General features: G+C 36.6%; 1 protein-coding gene across 2 annotated transcripts in view; it reads left to right on the top strand.

Annotated features, from left to right (window-relative positions):
* ANKRD31 (ankyrin repeat domain 31) overlaps positions 1–22928 on the top strand; it is a 160933-nt gene that overhangs the window by 56551 nt on the left and 81454 nt on the right. For both annotated transcript variants that reach the window (XM_045393864.3, XM_005557174.5), the window contains exon 11: positions 10461–10603. In XM_045393864.3, coding sequence (XP_045249799.2) covers positions 10461–10603 — 143 coding nt within the window. The remainder of the gene's footprint in view (positions 1–10460; positions 10604–22928) is intronic.

Genomic DNA, 22928 nt, shown 5'->3' with positions numbered 1-22928 from the left:
TTTTTGATTCTGCATATGAGTAAGAACATGCAGTATGTGTCTTCCTGTGTCTAGGTTATTTCACTTAACATGATGTCCCCCAGTTTCTTCCATGTTGTTGCAAATGAAAGAATTTTGTTCTTTTTTGTGGCTGAATAGTATTCCATTGTATACATATACCACATTTGCTTTATCCATTCTTCTGTTGATGGACACTTAGGTTGAGTCCATATCTTGGCTATTGTGAATAGTGCTACAGTGAGCATGGGAATTTAGATATCTCTTTGACATATTGATTTCGTTTCCTTTGGATATATACCAAGTAGTAGGATTGCTGGTTATGGTAGTTCTATTTTGAATTTTTGAGGAATCTCCATATTGTTTTCCATAATGGCTGTACTAATTTATGTTCCCACCAAAAGTGTAAAGGTTCTCTTTTCTCCACATCCTTATCAACACTTATCTTTTGTCTTTTTAATAATTGCCATTCTGACTGGAATGAGGGGGTATCTCATTGTGGTTTTGATTTGCTTTTCCCTGGTAGTCAGTTATGTTGAGCACTTTTTTCATATACCTGTTGATCTTTTGCTCATTTTAAAATATAATAATAATTATTATTTTTTGGCTATTGAGTTGTTTGAGTTTCTTATATATTCTGTATATTAACCCCTTGTCAGATGCATGGTTTGCAAATATTTTCTCTCATTCTGTAGGTTTTCTCTTTACTCTGTTGATTGTTTTCTTTGCTGTGCAGAAAGTTTTTAGTTTGATGTAATGTCATTTGTCTATTTTTTTTTATTTTGTTGCTTGTGCTTTTAAGGTCTTATTCAAAAAATTATTGCCCAGTGTCATGAAGCATTTTTCCTGTGTTTTCTTATAGCAGTTTCATAGTTTCAGTATTTACATTTAAGTTTTTAGTCCACTTTGAGTTGAATTTTGTGTATGTTGAAAATAAGGATCTAGTTTTATTCTTCTGCATGTGGATATACAATTTTTCCAGTCCTATTTATTGAAGAAACTGTCTTTTCCCCAGTGTGTATTTTTGGCACCTTTGTTGAAAAGCAGTTGGCTGTAGATGCGTGGATTTATGTCTGGGCTTTGTATTCTGTTATATTGGTCTGTGTGTCTATTTTTATGTCAATATGATGCTCTTTTCATTAATAGAGCTTTGTAGTGTATTTTGAAGTAGGGTAATGTGATGCCTCTACCTTTGTTTTTAAAAAATTTTTGCTTAAGGTTGCTTTGGCTGTTTGGGGGTCTTTTGTGGTTCTATATGAATTTTAGGTATTTTTTATTCCTGTGACGAATGTCATTGATATTTTGATAGAAATTGCATTGAATCCATAGATCATATTGAATCTGTAGATTATTGTGACAGAATTAATTATTCCAATCCATGAACATGGGATACACTTACCTTTATATGTGTCTTCTTCAATCTGTTTCATCAATGTTTTATAGTTTTCAGTGTAGAAATCTTTCACCTCCTTGGTTAAATTTATTCCTAGGTATTTTATTTTTTGGTAGCTATTGTAAATAGGATTGTTTTCTTGCATTAGTTTTTTGGATAGTCCACTATTTAGCATATAGAAACACTGCTTTCTGTGTGTTGATTTTGTATCCTGCAAGTTGATTGACTTTATTAGTTCTTGCAGTTTTTTAGTGAAGTTTTTAGGACTTTCTATATATAAGACCGTATCATCTACAAGTAGGGACAATTTGATTTCCTTCTTTCCCATTTGGACACCTTTATTTTTTTCTTTTGCCTAATTTCTCTCACTAGGATTTCCAGTACAATACTAACTAGAAGTGGTGACTGGCCATTCTTGTCTTTTTCCAGATCTTAAAGGAAAAACTTTCAACTTTTCCCTCTTTCGTATGAAGTTAGCTATGGGTAAAAATAAAACCCATATATGGGATTTATTGTATTGATATACATACCTTCTGTACCTAATTTGTTGAGAATTTTTATCATGAAAGGATGTTGAATTCTATCAAATGCTTTTTCTGCATCTTTTGAAATGATCGTATGGCTTTTGTCTTTCTTTCTGTTAATGTGATATATCACATTTATTGGTTTGTGCATATTAAATCACTCTTGTATCCCTGGGATGAATCCCAATTGATCATAGTGAATAATCTTTTTAATGTACTGTTGAATTCAGTTTGCTGGTATTTTGTTGAAGATTTTGCCCCTGTGTTCATCAGGGATATTGGGGATTCATTTTTAAGCGCCTCCTTCCCCTGCCCCATCATTGACTTTGGATCCCTCATGCTTGTATCTTGTTTTCTTTGGGAATTTTCTTCAGTAACTTTAAAATAGGATACTGGGTTTTCCTTGGAAGCCATATGTTTACTTTTATATTTACCTTATCTTTCAGTCATTCTGGGCTCAAGGAGAAATGTGATATTTGCTTGTGGTTATTTTCTCATTTCTATAGTAAACATTTTAGTCTTTTTTTTTTTTTTTTTTTTTTTGAAATGGAATCTCACTCTTGCCACCCAGGCTGGAGTGCAATGGTGCTATCTCGACTCACTGCAACCTTCCCCTCCCAGGTTCAAGAGATTCTCCTGCCTCAGCCTCCCGAGTAGCTGGGATTACAGGCGCTTGCCACCACGCCTGGCTAATTTTTTTTTATTTTTAGTAGTGATGGGGTTTCACCATGTTAACCAGGCTGGTCTTGAATTCCAGACTTCAGGTGATCTGTCTTTCTCAGCCTCTCAAAGGGCTGGGATTACAGGCGTGAGCCACCTTGCCTGACCCATTTTCGTCTTCTTTAGGAAACTAATTTTTATTGTAGTTTGAGCAAAATCTAGACAAGGAAAGGAAGTTTTATAGGAGGAAAATCATCATCTGCATTCCAAAGTTAATGACTTTTGAGTTTCTGGTACTTAATTTTTCATCTCATCTAACTGGGACCTGTGATATATAATCAGGTTAACCAATGTACATGTTGGTAAGCAAATTTTCGCTAGTTCACAGGTTCCAGAACCTAAACAGCAGTGAATTCATACCTTCTATAAGAAACAGTATTTGGAGGAAATAGTTTTTGTATATACATTTTAAAAATAGGTAGTTTTAAAATATTCAAAAAGTTCACGTGACCTGTTTATCCATATAACTAATATCTCGATTCTACATATTTATCAGATACCTATCCATCTTGAAATCTCTCTGTCCATCCATCAATCCGTCTTTATTTTGATGCATTTCAAAGAAATTATAGATATCAGTGTGTTTTACCACTAAACACCTCAGCATGAATATTATTAGAGTTCAGGGGTGTGTGTGTGTGTGTGTGTGTGTGTGCGTGTGTGTTTTCTCAGGTAACATTTTCATATAGTGAACTACAAATCTTAATTGTGCCATCTGGTTAATTTTGACAGATACATTATCCCAGAAAGTTTCCTCATGCCTCTCTTCAGTCATTCCTTACTCTCAAGATGCCACTACTGTTCTGGTATTTTTCACTCTGTGTTAGTTTTTCTTCTTTCAGTATTTCAGCATATTTCACCGCTAAACATGATTTTAACTATAGGTTTTTGTAGATGCTCTTTATCAGATTGAGGAGTTTGAGGAGTCTATTCTTTTTTTATATATATACTTTAAGTTCTAGGGTACATGTGCACAATGTGCAGGTTTTTATATAGGTATACATGTGTCATGTTGCTTTGCTGCATCCATCAACTCATCATTTACATTAGGCATTTTTCCTAATGCTATCCTTCCTCTAGGCTCCCAGCCCCCCATCCTCCAACAGGCACTGGTGTGTGATGTTCCACCCTGTGTCCAAGTGTTCTCATTGTTCAATTCCCACCTATGGGTGAGAACATGCAGTGTTTGGTTTTCTGTCCTTATGATAGTTTGCTGAAAATGATGGTTTCCAGCTTCATCCATGTCCCTGCAAAGGACATGAACTCATCCTTTTTTATGGCTGCATAGTATTCCATGGTGTGTATGTGCCACATTTTCTTAATCCAGTCTGTCATTGATGGGCATTTGGGTTGGTTCCAAGTCTTTGCTATTGTGAATAGTGCCATAATAAACATACATGTGCATGTGTCTTTATAGCAGCATGATTTATAATCCTTTGGGTATATGCCCAGTAATGGGATGGCTGAGTCAAATGGTATTTCTAGTTCTAGATCCTTGAGGAATTGCCACACTGTCTTGCAAAATGGTTGAACTAATTTACACTCCCACCAACAGTGTAAAAGCGTTCCTATTTCTCCACATCCTCTCCAGCATCTGTTGTTTCCTGACTTTTTAATGATTGCCATTCTAACTGGCATGAGATGGTATCTTATTGTGGTTTTGATTTGCATTTCTCTGATGGCGAGTGATGATGAGCATTTTTTCATGCGTCTGTTGGCTGCATAAATGTCTTCTTTTGAGAAGTGTCTGTTCATATCCTTTGCCCACTTTTTGATGTGGTTGTTTGTTTTTTTCTTGTAAATTTCTTTGAGTTCTTTATAGAGTCTGGATATTAGCCCTTTGTTAGATGGGTAGAGTGCAAACATTTTCTCCCATTCTGTAGGTTGCCTGTTCACTCTGATGGTAGTTTTTTTTTTGTTTTTTTTTTTTGTTTTTTTTTTTTTTGCTGTGCAGAAGCTCTTTAGTTTAATTAGATCCCATTTGTCTATTTTGGCTTTTGTGGCCATTGCTTTTGGTGTTGTAGTCATGAAGTCTTTGCCCATGCCTATGTCCTGAATGGTATTGCCTAGGTTTTCTTCTAGGGTTTTTATGGTTTTAGGTCTAACATTTCAGTCTCTAATCCATCTTGAATTAATTTTTGCATAAGGTGTAAGGAAGGGATCCAGTTTCAGCTTTCTACATATGGCTAGCCAGTTTTCCCAGCACCATTTATTAAATAGGGAATCCTTTCCCCATTTCTTGTTTTTGTCACATTTGTCAAAGATCAGATGGTTGTGGATGTGTGGTGTTATTTCTGAGGCCTCTGTTCTATTCCATTGGTCTGTATATCTGTTTTGGTATCAGTACCATGCTGTTTTGGTTACTGTAGCCTTGTAGTATAGTTTGAAGTCAGGTAGCTTGATGCCTCCAGCTTTGTTCTTTTTGCTTAGGATTGTCTTGGCAATGTGCGCTCTTTTTCGGTTCCATATGAACTTTAAAGTAGTTTTTTTCCAATTCTGTGAAGAGTCATTGGTACCTTAATGGGGATGGCATTGAATCTATAAATTACCTTGGGCAGTATGGCCATTTTCATGATATTGATTCTTTGTATCCATGAGCATGGAATGTTCTTCCATTTGTTTGTGTCCTCTTTTATTTCGTTGAGCAGTGGTTTGTAGTTCTCCTTGAAGAGGTCCTTCACATCCCTTGTAAGTTGGATTCCTAAGTTTTTATTCTCTTTGTAGCAATTGTGAATGGGAGTTCAACATGATTTGGCTCTCTGTTTGTCTATTATTGGTGTATAGGAATGCTTGTCATTTTTGCACATTGATTTTGTATCCTGAGACTTTGCTGAAGTTGCTTATCTGCTTAAGGAGATTTTGGCCTGAGACGATGGAGTTTTCTAAATATACAATTATGTCATCTGCAACAGGGACAATTTGACTTCCTCTTTTCCTAATTGAATCCCCTTTATTTCTTTCTCTTGCCTGATTGCCCTCGCCAGAATTTCCAACACTGTGTTGAATAGGAGTGGTGAGAGAGGGTATCCTTGTCTTGTGCCAGTTTTCAAAGGGAATGTTTCCAGTTTTTGCCCATTCAGTATGATATTGGCTGTGGGTTTGTCATAAATAGCTCTTATTACTTTGAGATACGTTCCATCAATACCTCGTTTATTGAGAGTTTTTAGCATGAAGGGCTGTTGAATTTTGTCGGAGAGCTTTTCTGCATCTATTGAGATAATCATGTGGTTTTTGTCTTTGGTTCTGTTTATGTGACGGATTACGTTTATTGATTTGCATATGTTGAACCAGCCTTGCATCCCAGGGATGAAGCCTACTTGATCATGGTGGATAAGCTTTTTGATGTGCTGCTGGATTTGGTTTGCCAGTATTTTATTGAAGATTTTTGCATCAATGTTCATCAGGGATATTAGTCTAAAATTCTCTCTCTTTTTTTTTTTTTTGAGATGGAGTCTCGCTCTGTTGCCCAGGCTGGAGTGCAGTGGCCGGATCTCAGTTCACTGCAAGCTCCGCCTCCTGGGTTTATGCCATTCTCCTGCCTCAGCCTCCCGAGTAGCTGGGACGACAGGCACCCGCCACCTCGCCCGGCTAGTTTTTTTGTATTTTTTAGTAGAGACGGGGTTTCATCGTGTTAGCCAGGATGGTCTCGATCTCCTGACCTCGTGATCTGCCTGTCTCAAAATTCTCTTTTTTTGTTGCGTCTCTACCAGGCTTTGGTATCAGGATGATGCTGGCCTCATAAAATGAGTTAGGGAGGATTCCCTCTTTTTCTATTGATTGGAATAGTTTCAAAAGGAATGGTACTAGCTCCTCTTTGTACCTCTGGGAGAATTTGGCTGTGAATCCGTCTCGTCCTTGACTATTTTTGGTTGGTAGGCTATTAATTATTGCCTCACTTTCAGAGCCTATTATTGTTCTATTCAGAGATTCAACTTCTTCCTGGTTTAGTCTTGGGAGGGCGTATGTGTCCAGGAATTTATCCATTTCTTCTAGATTTTCTAGTTTGTTTGCGTAGAAGTGTTTATAGTATTCTCTGATGGTAGTTTGTATTTCTGTGGGATTGGTGGTGATATCCCCTTTCATTTTTTATTGCATCTATTTGATTCTTCTGTCTTTTCCTCTTTATTAGTCTTGCTATCAGTCTATCAATTTTGTTGATCATTTCAAAAAACCAGCTCCTGGATTCATTGATTTTTTGAAGAGTTTTTTTTTTGTATCTCTATCACGGAACCTATTCTTAATGTGCAGAGTTTTCTTTTAAATCAGGTAGATGCTAGCTTTTCTCATGTACTTTTGCTATATCTATTGATATGGCCATATAAACTTTCTCCCTTATTTCACTACTGTGGTGAATTAGGTTGATTGATTTTCAAATGTTGAACCAACCTTACATTCTTAGAATAAATGGTATCTGGTCATGATGTGTCATTCTTTTTATATATGGCTGGATTTGATTTGGTATAGTAAGGGTTTTTGCATCTACATTCATGAATAACATTGGCCTATAATTTTTTGGAGGTGGATAATTCTTTTGTCTGTGATTTTTTTGGGGTGGAGCTAATGCTTTTGTCTGGATCCTTTTTATCAAGATTTACTAATATTTTGTTAAGGATTTAAAAAAATCTATATAGGTATATAATAAGTAGTTTATAATATTTTTACAATGCCTTTGGTTTTGGTATCAGGGTTATGCCGGCCTCATTAATTAAGAAATCTTCTCACCTCTTCTGTTTTCTGAATGAGTTTGTTTAACATTGAGGTTTTTTTTTTATTTATTCTTTCTTAAATGTTTGACAGAATTAGGAGTGAAACCATCTGGGCCTATTGTTTTATTTGTGGGAGAGTTTTGATAATAAATTCGTTAATAGGTATAGGCTATTCAGATTTTCTATCCCATGTTATGTCTGTTTTGGTAGGTTGTGGCTTTTTTTTTTAGCTGTATTAATCAATTGTATTGATTTTTTTCAAGGATTGATTTGTGGCTTTTTTAGTTTTCTTTGTTATTTGTTTTATACTTTATTGATTTCTGCTCTTTTTCTGCCTTCTACTTATTTTGGCTTTTTTTGTTCTTTTAGCTTTAATAAGGTGGAAAATAAAGTCACTGATTTTGTGCCTTCTTCCCTAATATAAGAATTTAAAGCTTTAATTTACCTCTAAGAACTACTTTAGTAGTTGCGTCTCACAGATTTTGGTACGTTTTATTTTCATTGTAGTTCAGTTTGAAATATTTTTAATTTCTCATATGCTTTCTTCTTTGATCCAGTGATTATATTAGAAGTTGTTTAATTTTTAAATGTCTGGATTCTCCAGATACTCTTCTGTTATTGATTTCTAATTTGACTAAAAAGAACATAAAAGATATATTTTATATGATTTTAACCTTTTTCCATTTATTGAGAATTGATTATTGCATAATGTATTATCTCCTATGTTGAATATCCCAGGTGTACTTGAATGTTTATTCTTTAGTTGGATGTAATGTTTTACAAATTTCAGCTAGGTAAAGGTGTTGATAATGTTATTCAGCTCTTCTATGTCTTTATTGATTTTATGTCTTGTTGATCTACTTTTTTTTAGAGACATGTTAAAATCCTCATAATTGGGATTGTGGAATTGTCTGTTTCTTTCTTTGATTCTGGCAGTTTTTGCTCCTTATATTTTGAAGCTCTGTTATTAGATACATAAACAGTTATGATTGTCATGTCTTGTGATAAATTAACTCTTTCATTATCGTGAAATGTCTGTCATTATTGCTTGGTAATATACTTTATCTTGAACTCTACTATATATAATATTAATATAGACATCTAGACTTCTTATGTTTACTGCTTATTTACTGTATCTTTTTCTATCCTTTTACTATATCTTTTTCTATCCTTTTATTTTCAACCTATCTGTGTCTTTATATTTAAAGCATGTTTCTTAAGATGGGAGCAGTACAAACTGGAGACTACTTATGGGAGGAGGAGGGGAGTGGGGCAAGGGTTGAAAAACTGCCTATTGGGTACTTTGCACACTACCTGGGTGATGGGATCGTTTATACACCAAACCTCAGTGACACACAATTTACCCATTAAAAAAATCTGCACACGTACAATCTTAACCTAAAAGAAAAGTCGGAACAAAAATAAACTATGTTTCTTGTAAACAGCAGATAGTTTTGCTTTTTTATTCATTCTGACAGTCTTACCTTTAATTGAAAATTAGTGTGATTAGTCAATTTACATTTAACATAAATGGTTGGATTTAGGTCTGCCATTTTACTAATTGTTTTCTGTGTGCTTAATCTGTTTTTTGTTTCTTTCTTTGTCTTTGCAGTGTTTTCTCAAGGTTACTCTAGGGATTAAGTATACACCTCTAATGTTTCATAGTCATCTTAGAGTTAATATTATAATACTTCATATGAAATATGAGGATGTTGAATACATATAGTCCATTTATTCCCCATATCCATTATGCTATAGCTATCATATGTATCATATCTACAGACATTATAAATGTTATAACTTTTGCTTTAAACAAGCCATATTCATTTTAAGGAAATTTATAGGGAAAAAACCTTATTAACTATATATTTACAATTTTGGGGTCTCTTCATTTCTTCCTCAAAACTTAGTAATTAATACTATAGGAGAAACTCCTCCCCTAATATTGTATGGCAGTGGTTCTCAACTGGAGTGCTTTTGCTCCCACCCCCTCAGGGGACTTTTGGCAGTTTCTGGAAACATGTTTAACTGTTACAACTAGGATAGGAGTTTCTACTGTCATCTGGTGGGTTGAGGCCAGGGATACTGGTAAACATTCTGTGAAACTCATAACAACTAAAAACATAAGCTGAGATTGGGAATCCCTGTTTTATGATGAATGTTCTGAGAAGAACTAGCGAAATTCTCTTTTGACATGCAACTTTCAAGTTTTCTTACATCTGTCATATGATTTACTGGAATTTAATAAATATCTAGGCTGAGTGTGGTGGCTCATGCCTGTAATCCCAGCACTTTGGGAGGCTGAGGCGGGCGGATCACGAGGTCAGGAGATCGAGACCATCCTGGCTAACACAGTGAAACCCCATATCTACTAAAAATACAAAAAATTAGCCAGGCGTGGTGGCGGGCACCTATATTCCCAGCTACTCAGGAGGCTGAGGCAGTAAAATGGTGTGAACCCAGGAGGCGGAGCTTGCAGTGAGCTGAGATAGCACCACTGTACTCCAGCCTGGGTGACAGAGCAAGACTCCGTCTCAAAAAAAAAAAAAAAAAAAAATCTATAACTTATACCATTGTCTTTGGCCAATAAAGAAAAAGAATATTTGCCCGTATGACTAGTTTTCTTGGAGCAGTTTGTGGTTGTTAAACTACTATAAAAAGTTTTTTGTAAAGAAGGAGAAAAAAAATGAATATATCATTTTGAATCGAGTGATATGTAGTCCAGCCAGTTGGATACTTTAATGGAAGTACCTTGAACTAGAAACAAAGCTTTTCTCCCCTCATCTCTGCAGAAAAGCAGCCTGCAGCCAGTATTCTCTTTGAGTTGATAATGACTCCTGCACAGCCTATTTATTTGGAGAGGTCAGGATTACTTTCAAATATTTTGTTTCTTTTCACATTTTTGCACAACAGAGTTGAGGGGTAGGAGTTTGATTTGTCCTTCAGGTTTATTGAACCTACCAAATAATACAGTGTGCTTTCAGATGATACTATCTTGACTCATATAATCAAAATATTTTTAAAGAAACAACTTAGAATCAGAGTTGTTTTTTAAGGGCAAGCACAAAACATTATTAAGATGCCAAATATAAATAAATGCCATATCTTTTTGTATGATAGGTTGGACAGCACTTCATGAAGCTAGTGTAGGAGGATTTTATCGGACAGCAAGTGAACTATTAAAAGGTGGAGCAGATGTAAATATCAAAGGAATGTACCAGATTACTCCCCTACATGATGCAGTGGTGAATGGACATTATAAGGTACTGTGATGCTTTTATTTGCAGAACAAATAATATATTTTGCAAATATTAAATATCTCTGGAACCACACAATAGAAAAACATACAGAAATTTTAGTTTAATTTCATTCTGCTAATGAATACTTAGAATTTATAATGAAATTTTACTATGTGATGGGTTTGTTGTGTGTAATATGATAGGTGTCATTTTACATGTTACTTTTAATAACCATACAGAGCTTTTTGGTTACACAGTATTTTTTTCAACTTGTTCTCCTTTAAAACTCCTTCAGTATGGTGCTTTATAGAGTTTAGAAGAATGTTTCCTTCTTATAGATTGTTACATAGTTATGTCCAGTCCTGACAGGAGATTTACAGCTTTATGGAGTCTAGTGTCCCTTTCATAATGGGCCTAATACAGGAGAATGTTTCTGATCAGTTCAGCTTAATGATCAGCCAGGATATATCAGCAGAACTGTACTGCAGGTTAAAATATCAGACTACTATAATTGCATACCAGTTGGTTAATAGTAACTGCAATAAATGGTAACATTAAGATTATGAATTCTAGTATACAAGGTTTATCTCAGAAACCATATTAGCTTACTACATATTTTTTCTGGTCCCGGAACAACATTGCAGGGCTGAGGCACTTGCTGAAGGTATCCTATTATTTATTTCATGTATTAGAAGTTGCCCTCTGTGTTTAAAAACTTCTAGGATGGGAAAGGGTATTAACCACCTGGGATCAAGATTTGTTCTGCCTATTTCCAGAAGAAATGCCTAACATAGGCAGAGGTGGAGAAGGCTGCTGGGATCCATGGGAATAGATAGGGCATATTCCTTCATAGTATGAAACAGTACTTCAGAAGGGTTTAGGCAGTTTTTTTGTTGTTTGTTTTTCATTGTTTGTTTGTTTATTTGTTTGATAATGTATATCTTTGTGATGGGTGGTCATTTTTGCATATAGTTTAGAGGACTAGGAGGAGAGAATTCTTCCCAGGATCCAGTTTAATGGCCAGAAGAATGCAGGCTTGGACGTGTGACGGTATGAATCCATTCTCTGTCAGAAAGCAGAGAAACCTCATGCCAAAGCACTTCTTCTGTCTAACCCCGTAGCCCATTTGCGCCCTTACTTTCCAGGGCTGACCTATACTGATCAAGAGTCTTTTCTTCCTTTGAGTAAAGTGAGCCCTGAGGATTTTAATTTTTCTTCTTTTCTTTCCTATTTGTTCCTTTGCCCCACCTCGAACTTGGCTCCAATCCATTTCTGCCTCACAGTCTAGCATTGGCTGTCTCCTATTTGGCCTTTGCATATGTGAAATAATTAGTTCCTTCAATGATGTTAAAGGAACCAAAGACACAGGCCTCTATTCCCAGAATCCAGTTTCCCCACTTACTGCATTCCCTCTTGCCATCCTCCAATCTCCCTGTGGTTCATATGCTTCTGGCACCATGTCATATCCTGACTAGTGGTGAGAGAAAATGAGAATGACAAGACAGGAGTGGAAATCTAGAGAGTAGTCATGAAAATTAAAAGCTGAAATCAGTAGTTGGGGTGACATGAGGCAAGGATGATCAGAGAAATGGCCTAGGCCCTGGGAATTGGATTGCTCAAATGCCTTTGGTGTCACAGGAGTAAAGATGTCAAACAGGGAAGCCTTGGGAACCCAATGCTTGTCTTACTATCTGGGGAGTGTGAGCTTCTTTAAGCATCTGGAGAGTTAAAGGAACTAGAATATATTATCTTACAGGTCTTAGTTGTTATATTGGAGAGATACTAAAAGATAATATCCTGCTTTCTAAAAGTGAAAAAGCCATTTAAAAAATCCACATCTTATGATTCTGTTAATTTGAAATACCCATAATAGTCAAATCTATAGAGACAGATTAGAGATGGGAGGTCTAGAGGGTGGGGAATGGTGAGTGACAACTAATGGTTAAAGGGTTTCTTTTAGGGGGAATGACAATGTTCCAAAATTAGATTGTGGTAATGGTTGTACAACCATCTTAATATACTAAAAAACAATGAATTATATTCTTTAAATAGGTAGACTGTGTGGCATGTGAATTACATCTTAATAAAAGTGTTAATAAATACATTTTTAAAAGAGTAGAAAAGTTGGAATTTGAGAATTACAAATGATCAGCTCAGCGTTATTCCTTAGAAAATGTGCAACAAGTTATTAAATATATGGTTAGAAGATATAGGCAAGAATGTAGTACTCTTTGGAAATCATAGGCATCACTAAGAACAAGTCATGCCAGACTAACCTTTATTTCTCTTTTATTAGGTTTACTTTGTTAGTAGGTGAAGGCAATGGCATTGAAATAAGCTATCAAAACTTTAACAAAGATTTTATTTGGAGTATCCAGTAATCTGTGAGTGTATGGGATGTTGAATTGAAGGGGTTTGTTGGCATTGATTTGGGGATTCACATATATTGAAAAAATAGACCTCAGACATGGTGATTATTCATTTGATGTGGGTTTACAGTTAACTATTTTTTGTTTTTGTTTTTGTTTTTAGACAAGAGTCTCCCTCTGTCAACCAGGCTGGAGTATAGTGGTGTGATCTCCGTTCACTTTCACCTCTGCCTCCTGGCCTCAAGTGCTTCTCGTGTCTCAGCCTCTTGAGTAGCTGGGATTACAGGCGTATATCACCATGCTCAGCTAAGTTTTTGTATTTTTAGTAGAGATGGGGTTTCACCAGTTTGACCAAGCTGGTCTCGAGCTCCTGGCCTCAAGTGATTCACCCACCTCTGCCTCCCAAAGTGCTGGGATTATAGGCATGAGCCACCGTGCCTGGCCTTTCAGTAAACTCTCTTGTGAAAATTGATTATACATTCTATTATGCGGTAGAACTCTGGCCTGTTTGGCTAGAACATGAACTGATTTTGTTATTGGAGTATTTTAAAGAAATCCCAGACATCATACTATTTTACCCATAAAAAACAATTTTTCATACTTGCAATATCATTTCACCTAATAAAAGTTAAGTTTCTTTATACCATTTAACATCCAGTCTATATCCAAATTTCTGAGGTTATCTAAAAAATGTGTTTTTATAGAAAGTTTTAATTTGAATTAGAACACATCAAGCTTCATGTATCATATGTATTTGTTATGTATCTTAAATGTGTTTTAATCTACAGCAGTCCTTTCTATATTTTAGGGGTTTTATGTCTCCTGTTTGTTGAAAAATGTGGCTTATTTGTCCTGTAGAATTTCCCAAATTCTGGTTTTGGCTCATTTTTTCTTTGTGGTATTGTTTAGCTTATTTCTTCACGTATTTTCTGTAAATCGTTATGTTTTAATGGAAAAATCTACTCAGAGACCATAGCCTGGGTGCAACCACTGCTATTAGGTATTTTCAGTGAACTATATCCTTTTAGAAAGGAAAAAAAATCATGAGTTTATACTGATATTTTCATTTCAGACTTCATAGCATAGATTTATGCTTAACTTTGGTTCTCTGCCTACTCGTATGTCTTTTTTTAAGCTAAACATTTGTTTCTTTTTTTTTTTTTTTTTTTTTTTTGAGACGGAGTCTCACTCTGTCACCCAGGCTGGAGTGCAGTGACCGGATCTCAGCTCACTGCAAGCTCCACCTCCTGGGTTTATGCCATTCTCCTGCCTCAGCCTCCCGAGTAGCTGGGACTACAGGCTCCTGCCACCTCGCCCGGCTAGTTTTTTCTATTTTTTAGTAGAGACGGGGTTTCACTGTGTAGGCCGGGATGGTCTCAATCTCCTGATCTCGTGATCCGCCCGTCTCGGCCTCCCAAAGTGCTGGGATTACAGGCTTGAGCCACCACGCCCGGCCAACATTTGTTTCTTAATACAGTAATTGAATTATTTATTTATCATCTAATATACTTACAATATTACTATTAACAATGCCAGTATTACTATTAACAGTGAAACTACTAATGATGTTTATTTTGGTAGTTCTTTTTCTTAAAGTATATTCCATTAGAGATGAAGAGTCAGAATACTGTCTTTTGAAGTACAAGTTGATTATTCTTTGTTTGAAATGCTTGGGACTAGCAGTGTTTAGGATTTTGATTTTTTTTTTTTTTTTTTTTGGATTTTGGAATATTTGGACTTTAAATCTTTATGATCAAATGGTCCATACCATGGAAGTGGTTACAAAAAATTACAACTCTGAAAGCATAAGACATTGAATCACAACAAAGGGCACAATCTAATTGGAAAAGCTATAAAATGTCTTGGAGAGAAAAATGCCATATCACAGGGACAATATGAGTCAAATCCCTTAAAAATTATTAAGACACGGCAACTTAAAAATTCTACCTTTCAAACTCCTTTACATTGGGAATTTAAGACTAGGTAGGGAAACTGAAAGCAATGGTAGATACAATTAAATCTCTAATTCATATACAAGCCATATACAAGCAAAACAAAGAATTTATGCCTGGGTATTCACATTTTGTTCAGCAAAGAAAATACAGAATGCATTGGTTTCTTTCAGGAAAATAGTTTTGTAAGGAGATTGCTTTAAGAGCTGTGGTGTTTATCTCTGGAGGTTTTGTGTCAAATTCAGAATCAAGGAGCATGAAAAAAAAGGTATGGAGGAAGGGAAAAGGCAGAAGCTAGAGCCTCAATCTTCTGGAAATCCAGCTGGTGATCCCAAGGGAGTGAATACATTACTTTGGCAGTAACTAATACTTTGGCAGTCCGTTCACCAACTGTCTGCACTTACCAATTTCCTCTGTAGCCCAATACTTGGAATTCTGAAGCCTGCTTATGTAATCTCTACCTTTAAAAAGCTCTCCCCTCACCAAAGAGTAATACATGACTTTCATTGAGTATCCATCTACTTTAAACCTACATTTAGGTTCTGTGTTAGTTACCTGTTGCTACCTAACAAATTACCATAAAACTTAAAATAATAATAAACATTTATCATGTTGCAGTTTCTGCGAGTCAGGAATTTCAGAGTGGCAGAGGTGAGTGGTTCTGTCTAAGGGTCTCTCATGAGGTTGTAGTCAAGATGTTGACTGGGAACACAATCAACTAAAAGTTTGGGGCTGCAAGATCTCTTTCTAAGGTGGCTCACTGACATAGCTATAGGCAGGAGCCATGTTCATTGCCACATGGATGCCTCCATAGAGCTGCTTGAGTGTCCTCACAATATGACAACTGGCATCTGCCAGGGTTAATGAATCAAGATCGAGAACAAGGAGGAAGCCACAATACTTTTTAACCTAGCCTTAGAAGTCACATAGTGTCATTTCTGCCATATACTATTTGTTAAAAGCAAGCCACTAAAACTCCAGCCTGCACTTTTGAGGAGGGAAATCAGGCTCTACTTTTGGAGGTAGGAATGTTAAATTTGTATACATATTTTAAAGCCACCAAGGGTTATTCACTGGAACAAGAAGAGAAATTTCAGTAAGTGGCTGGCATCACAGTCATCACTTATTTAGCTTAAACAGTAGGCCTCTTAAGGAAATACACTTCTACTTAAAGCTTGCCCATGGATTTTCACCTTTGATCATACTATTGAATCAAGTACTTTCCTCCCTCTAGAATCAGCTGACTTTCTTACATAAGAAGTTAGTAGGATAGAGAACAAAATTCTTTCAAGTACAGGTTGAGCATCCCTAACCCAAAAATCAGAAATCCAAAACTTTTTGAGTGTTGACATGATGCCATGAGTGAAAAATTTCACACCTGATTTCATGTGATGATTGCAGTCAACACACTGGCACACAACATACAATTTATTCAGTCACCCTAAGAGAAAAAGACCCTCTTAGCTCCCTTCAGCTGCAATTCAGCTTTTCTGGACATGCTCAAATTCCCTCATGCAAACTCATCCACAAAGGGTAATAAAATAGCTCATGTTCAGACCAGATACACCAACGCCTGACGGTGCCCCACATGGGGCCAAGACCTATGTGCATTACTCACTATGGGTTTTTTGCTTATTTTCTGCTCTGTGGTATAAATATGTTTTTGAAAGTGTCAAAAAGGCCTGCATCATACCCGTAGGGTAGTGCAAATATTCCAAAATCCAAAATTCTAAACTAGTCCCAAGCATTTCAAATAAAGAATATTTAACTTGTACTTCAAAAGACAATATTCTGACTCTTCATCCCTAATGGAATATGCTGTAAGAAAAAGAACTACCAAAATAAACATTGTTAGTAGTTTCATTGTTAATAGTAATACTGGCATTGTTAACAGTAATATTGTAAGTATATTAGATGATAAAGAAATAGGTAATTCGGTTACTGTATTAAGAAATGTTTAGCTTTAAAAAAAGACATGCAAGTAGGTAGAGAACCAAAGGTATGCGTAAATCTATACAATGAAGTCTGAAATGAAAATATCAGTATGAATTCAAGACTTTTTTTCTTTCTAAAAGGATATATTTCACTGAAAATACCTGAAAGCAATAACATTCAATAGCAATGAGCATACCTAGCACCTGGGCTGTGATATCTAAGTAGATTTTTCATTAAAACATAACACGAGAACAGTATGGGAGAAACTGCCCCCACGATTCAATTATCTCCCAACAGGTCCCTCCCACAACACATGGGAATTACGGGAGTGCAATCCAAGAGGAAATTTGGGTGGGGACACAGAGCCAAACCATATAATTCCATCTCTGACCCCTCCCAAATCTCATGTCCTCACATTTCAAGACCAATGATGCCTTCCCAGTAGTCCCCCAAAGTCTTAACCCATTTCAGCATTAACTCAAAAGTCCACAGTCCAAAGTCTCATCTGAGACAAGGCAAGTCTTTTCCACCTATGAGCCTGTAAAATCAAAAGCAAGTTAATTACCTTGTAGATACAATGGGGGTACAGGCATTGGATAAATACAACCATTCCAAATGAGAGAAATTGGCCAAAATGAAGGGGCTACAGGCCCCATGCAAGTCCGAAATCCATTGGGGGAGTCAAATCTTAAACCTCCAAAATGATCTCCTTTGGCTCCATGTCTCATATCCAAGTCACCGTGATGTAAGAGGTGGGTTCCCATGGTCTTGGGCAGCTCCACCCTTGTGGCTTTGCAGAGAACAGCCTCTGTCCTGGCTGCCTTCATGGGCTGGTGCTGAGTATCTCTGGCTTTTCTAGGCACATGGTGCAAACTGTCAGTGGATCTACCATTCTGGGGTCTGGAGGACAGTGGCCCTCTTCTCACAGCTCCACTAGGCAGTGCCCCAGTAGGGACTCTCTGTGGGGCCTCCAAGCCCGCATTTCCCTTCCACACTGCCCTAGCAGAGGTTCTCCATGAGGGCCCTGCCCTTGCAGCAAACTTTTGCCTGAGCATCCAGGCATTTCCATACATCTTCTGAAATCTAGGCAGAGGTTCCCAAACCCCAATTCTTGACTTCTGTGTACTTGCAGGCTCAACACCATGTGGAAGCTACCAAGGTTAGGGGCTTGAACCCTTTGAAACCACAGCCTGAGCTCTACATAGGTCCCTTTCAGCCATGGCTGAAGCAGCTGGGACACAGGGCACCAAGTCCCTAGGCTGCATACAGATTAGGAACCCTGGCCTCGGCCCATAAAACCATTTTTCCTCCTAGACCTCTGGGCCTGTGATGGGAGGGGCTGCTGTGAAAACCTCTGACATGCCCTGGGGACATCTTTCCTATTGTCTTGGGGATTACCATTCAGCTGTTCATTACTTATGCAAATTTCTGCAGCTGACTTGAATTTCTCCTCAGAAAACGGGATTTTCTTTTCTATTGCATTGTCAGGCTGCAAATTTTCCAAACTTTTATGCTGTGCTTCTCTTATAAAACTGAATGCCTTTAACAGCACCCAAGTCACCTCTTGAAGGCTTTGCTGCTTAGAAATTTCTTCCACCAGACACCCTAAATCATCTCTCAGGTTCAAAGTTCCACAAATCTCTAGGGCAGGGGCAAAATGCTACCAGTGTCTTTGCTAAAACATAACAAGAGTCAATCTTGCTCCAGTTCCCAACAAGGTCCGCATCTCCATCTGAGACCACTTCAGCCTGGATTTCATTGTCCATATCATTATTAGCATTTTGGTCAAAGCCATTCAACAAGTCTCTAGGGAGTTCCAAACTTTCCCACATTTTCCTGTTTTCTTCTGAGCCCTCCAAACTGTTCTAACCCTGCCTGTTAGCCAGTTCCAAAGTTGCTTCCACATTTTCAGGTATCTTTTCAGCAGTGCCCCACTCTACTGGTACCAATTTACTGTTTTAGTTTGTTTTTATGTGCTGATAAAGACATACCTGAGACTGGGCAATTTACAGAAGAAAGAGGTTTAATGGACCTATAGTTCCATGTGGCTAGGGAGGTTTCACAATCATCGCATAAGGGGAAAGGCACTTCTTACATGGCAGCAGCAAGAGAGAGAATGAAAGCCAAGAGAAATGGGTTTCCCCTTATTAAACCATCAGATCTCATGAGACTTATTCATTATCATGAGAACCATATGGGAGAAACCACCCCCATGATTCAATTATCTCCCACTGGGTCCCTCCCACAACATGTGGGAATTATGGGAATACAATTCAAGATGAGATTTGGGTGGGGACACAGAGCCAAACCAGACCAGCACTCCAGGTCTCTTTTGCCATTTGCATGGTATGTCTTTTTCCATCCTTTTACTTTCATCTTATTTGTTATCTTTGAATCTAATGTATGTCTCAGATAGTATATTTTTAAAAAGAATCACATCTTACCATCTCTGCCTTTTGATTAGGTTGTTTAATCCATTCATATTTAATGTTGTTATTGATATGGTTGGATTTATACCTGCCATTTTTCTTTTTGTTTTCAGTCTGTCTCATTTTTTTGTGTTTTTCCCACCTATACTGCTTTGTTTTACATTAAGTGAATATTTTCTGGTGTAACAATTTAATTCCTTTAATTTTTTTTAGTGTACTTTGAGTTATGCTCTTAGTGGTTGCTCTAGGGCTTACAATATACATCTTAAGTTATCAGAACTGACTTCATTCTTTTGCTAACCTTTTTCCAGTGAGATATAGAAACATTGTTTCTGTATAGCAAAATTATTTTTCCCTATTTTTGTTCTTTGACTGTTATACGTATTATGTTTGTATATTTTATAAATACAATATATTGTTACAAATATTACTTTATATTATCTTATATCTCTTAAAGAAGCTGAGATAAGAGCAAGTATTTACTTGTAGAGTTTATTTTATTAAGCTTCCTATTTTACATTTCTGGTTCTGTGCATGTTCTCCTGTAGATTCATTCAAGTTACCAACTGGTATCATTGTTTTACTCCAATTCAGCTTTATTCTGATTTGCCTCTTTTGTGGTATTATTGTCAAGTATATTACATTTATAAATGTTATAGGCCTTATAATACAATATCATATTGTTTTATGCCATTGCTTTTTAAATCAGTTAAGGGAATAAAGGAAAATAAATATACAATCATATTATCTCCCATAATTATCTGTATAATTACCATTATTCATACACTTTTTCATGTGGATTTGAGTTATTGTCACTTGCTTTCAGCCCAGTTACCCTTAGTATTTCCTTTAAAGCAGGTCTTCTACCAATACATTCTCTCAGCTTTTGTTTATATGTGAATGTCTTTATTTTGCCTTCATTTTTGAAAGATAGTTTTGCTAGATATAAGATTCATGCTTGGCAGTTTTTTTTTTCCTTTCAGCATTTTGACTGTCTCATCCCATTGTCTCTGGACCTTATTGTTTCTAATAAGTGAGATGTTAATTTTATTGGGGTTCTTATCTAAATGATAAGTTATTTTTCCTTTGCTGCTTTCATGATTTTATCTTTGACTTTTAACATTTTGACTTTGATTATGTCTAGATATATATCCCTTTGTGTTTATCTTTTTTAGAATATGGTGTGCTTCTTAGATGTGTGTATTAATGCTTTGCATCAAATTTGGGAAGTTTTCAGCTATTATTTCTTTGAATATTTTTTTTTCTGCTCCTTTTTCTCTCTCCTGTCTTTTGGGAACTCCTGTAATGTGTATGTTGTTGTGCTTAATCATGCCCCATATTTCTCTGATGTTCTATTCATTTTTATTCATTCTTTTAAAAATCTATTCTTCTGATTGTGTAATCTTTATTAATCTGTCTCTCCAAATTCACTGATTCTGTTTTTCTGTCAGCTTAAACTTTCTGTTGAGGCCTCTGGTGAAGTTATTATACTTTTGAATCCCAGAATTTCCATTTGATTTTTTAAAAACTTTCTGCTTATTAACATTCTCTATTTTATAAATCATTATCACCATGTTTTTTCTTAATTCTTTAAACATGGCTTTCATCAGCTCTTTGAACATATTTGTAATAGCTGTTTTAGAGTGTTTTTCTGCAAATATAAGTCCTCTCAAAGCAGTTCCTATGACTGCTTTTTATCCTGTGTATGGGTCATACTTTAGTGTTTCTTTTCATGTCTCTTCTTCTCTCCTTCTCGCTCTCTCTGTCTCTCTTGAGACAGAATCTCACTCTGTTGCCCAGGCTGGAGTGCAGTGAAGTGATGTGATCATAGCTCACTGCAGCCTCGAATTTTTGGGCACAGGTGATCCTCCTGCCTTAGCTTCCTGAGTGGTTGTGACAATAGGCATGCACCACCACACCCAGCTTTTTAAAAAATTATTTTTACTTTTATTTTTTGTAGAGATAGAATCTTGCTTGTGTTACCTAGGCTGGTTTAGAACTGCTGGCCTCAAGTCATCTTCCTGCCTTGGTCTCCCAAAGCGCTGGGACAGGCATAAGCCACTACATCCAGCCAAAATTGGACATTTAAGATAATCTATTATAGCAACTCTGGATGCTGAGTCCCCCTGACTCACATACCCAACTTGGGTTGCTTCTTTGTTTGATAGATTGTGAAGTCTATTTCTCTCACCATGTGCAACCTTGTGACCCTGTTTGCAAAATTGTTTTTTTCTTGTTTTTATCTTTATCCTGGTTTCCAACAGAATACCCTTGTTTCAAGACCATTTAGTGGTCAATTATTGATTGGTTAGAGGTTGTGTTTAATCTTCCTGTATCAGAAAGGTTTTTACATTTTACTGTTGGATCTGGTGTGGCTTACAGACTATGTTCATTCTTCAGGGAGTTTTGAGTTTGGCCTACATTTAGCCAGGGACCAGTAACTCAGAAGTTTCCTCTCCAGCATCTCCTTAAAGGACATTGCCTTGGATATACACAGCATTCTTCTGGACCACTAAGATGGACTATAGTTTTAGCCAGGCTTTCTTTGACTATCTATTTGCTAATCTCCTAAGCTTCTGACTAGTCTACCTCTATTATATCACAGTCATCTGTTACTCTTCACTCATTGCTAACTTTCTGTTCTTGGTGTTATCTTTTCTTTTCTTTTCTTTTAAAGGGTAGCATACATTTTCAGGTGAGTAGTTTCATTATCCTATTTACTGTCTCTAAAATCTTGGCAGTTCTTCATTTCATTCTGTCTCTTTCAGTCTAAGATGCAGTCTAAGTGTTTCTGAGACAGAGCATTTTCAAAAAACCTTGTGAGTTTACCATGTGTGTCACAGGGATTCATGCCATTAGACAACAGGATCTTTCACAGATCTTTCCACAGGCCCACCTATATTTCTGGCTTCTGCTGAGATGGTTGAATGGGTCCGTGAGTCATATTCCTACTCTTTTCAGCATTAACAAAGGTTTTCCAGCTATGCCCTTGGTCTTCTCTACAAAGCACACTTTTCTTACAGGAATCTCCAAGTTTTACCATCTTTTCCAATCTTGATGGACAGAATTTCCCAAATCATCCTTTTTGCCTAACAGTTCTTTCTTCAATTTATCTTTTTCTTCTCACATTTTACTATAATGCCTAAGAAGAAACCAGGTTGCACTCTCAGTGCTTCACTTGGAAATCACCTCAGCTAAACCTCTAAGTTTAGCACTTATAAGTTCTGCTTTTACACAACTTGCAGGACACATCTAGGCTTTCTGGTATTATATAGCAAGGAATGTCTTTCTTCCAGCTTCTAAAAACATGTTCTATATTTCCTTTGAGCCCTTGCCAATAATGCCTTTAATGTTCATTTTTTCACCAACATTCTGTTTATGATGATATATGCATTATCTAAGATGACACAGGTTCTCTCTAATGTGCTCCTCCTGAGCCCTCACTGGTAGGATCTTTAACATCCACATTTCTACAGATGTCTGTTCAAGACAATCCAGGCTTTCCAGTTCCAAAGCCACTTCTACATTTTTAGGTATTTGTTACAATAGCACCCCACTTTCTGGTACCCAAATCTGTATAGGTTTCCTATGACTGCTATAACCCAGCACAAACTGGGTGGCTTAAAGCAACAGAAATTTATTCTCTCACGGCTATAGAGAGTAG

This window comes from Macaca fascicularis, chromosome 6 (assembly GCF_037993035.2).
Source record: "Macaca fascicularis isolate 582-1 chromosome 6, T2T-MFA8v1.1".
In the NCBI taxonomy this organism is placed as follows: domain Eukaryota; kingdom Metazoa; phylum Chordata; class Mammalia; order Primates; family Cercopithecidae; genus Macaca; species Macaca fascicularis.
This window is presented reverse-complemented; position numbering and strand designations above follow the sequence as displayed.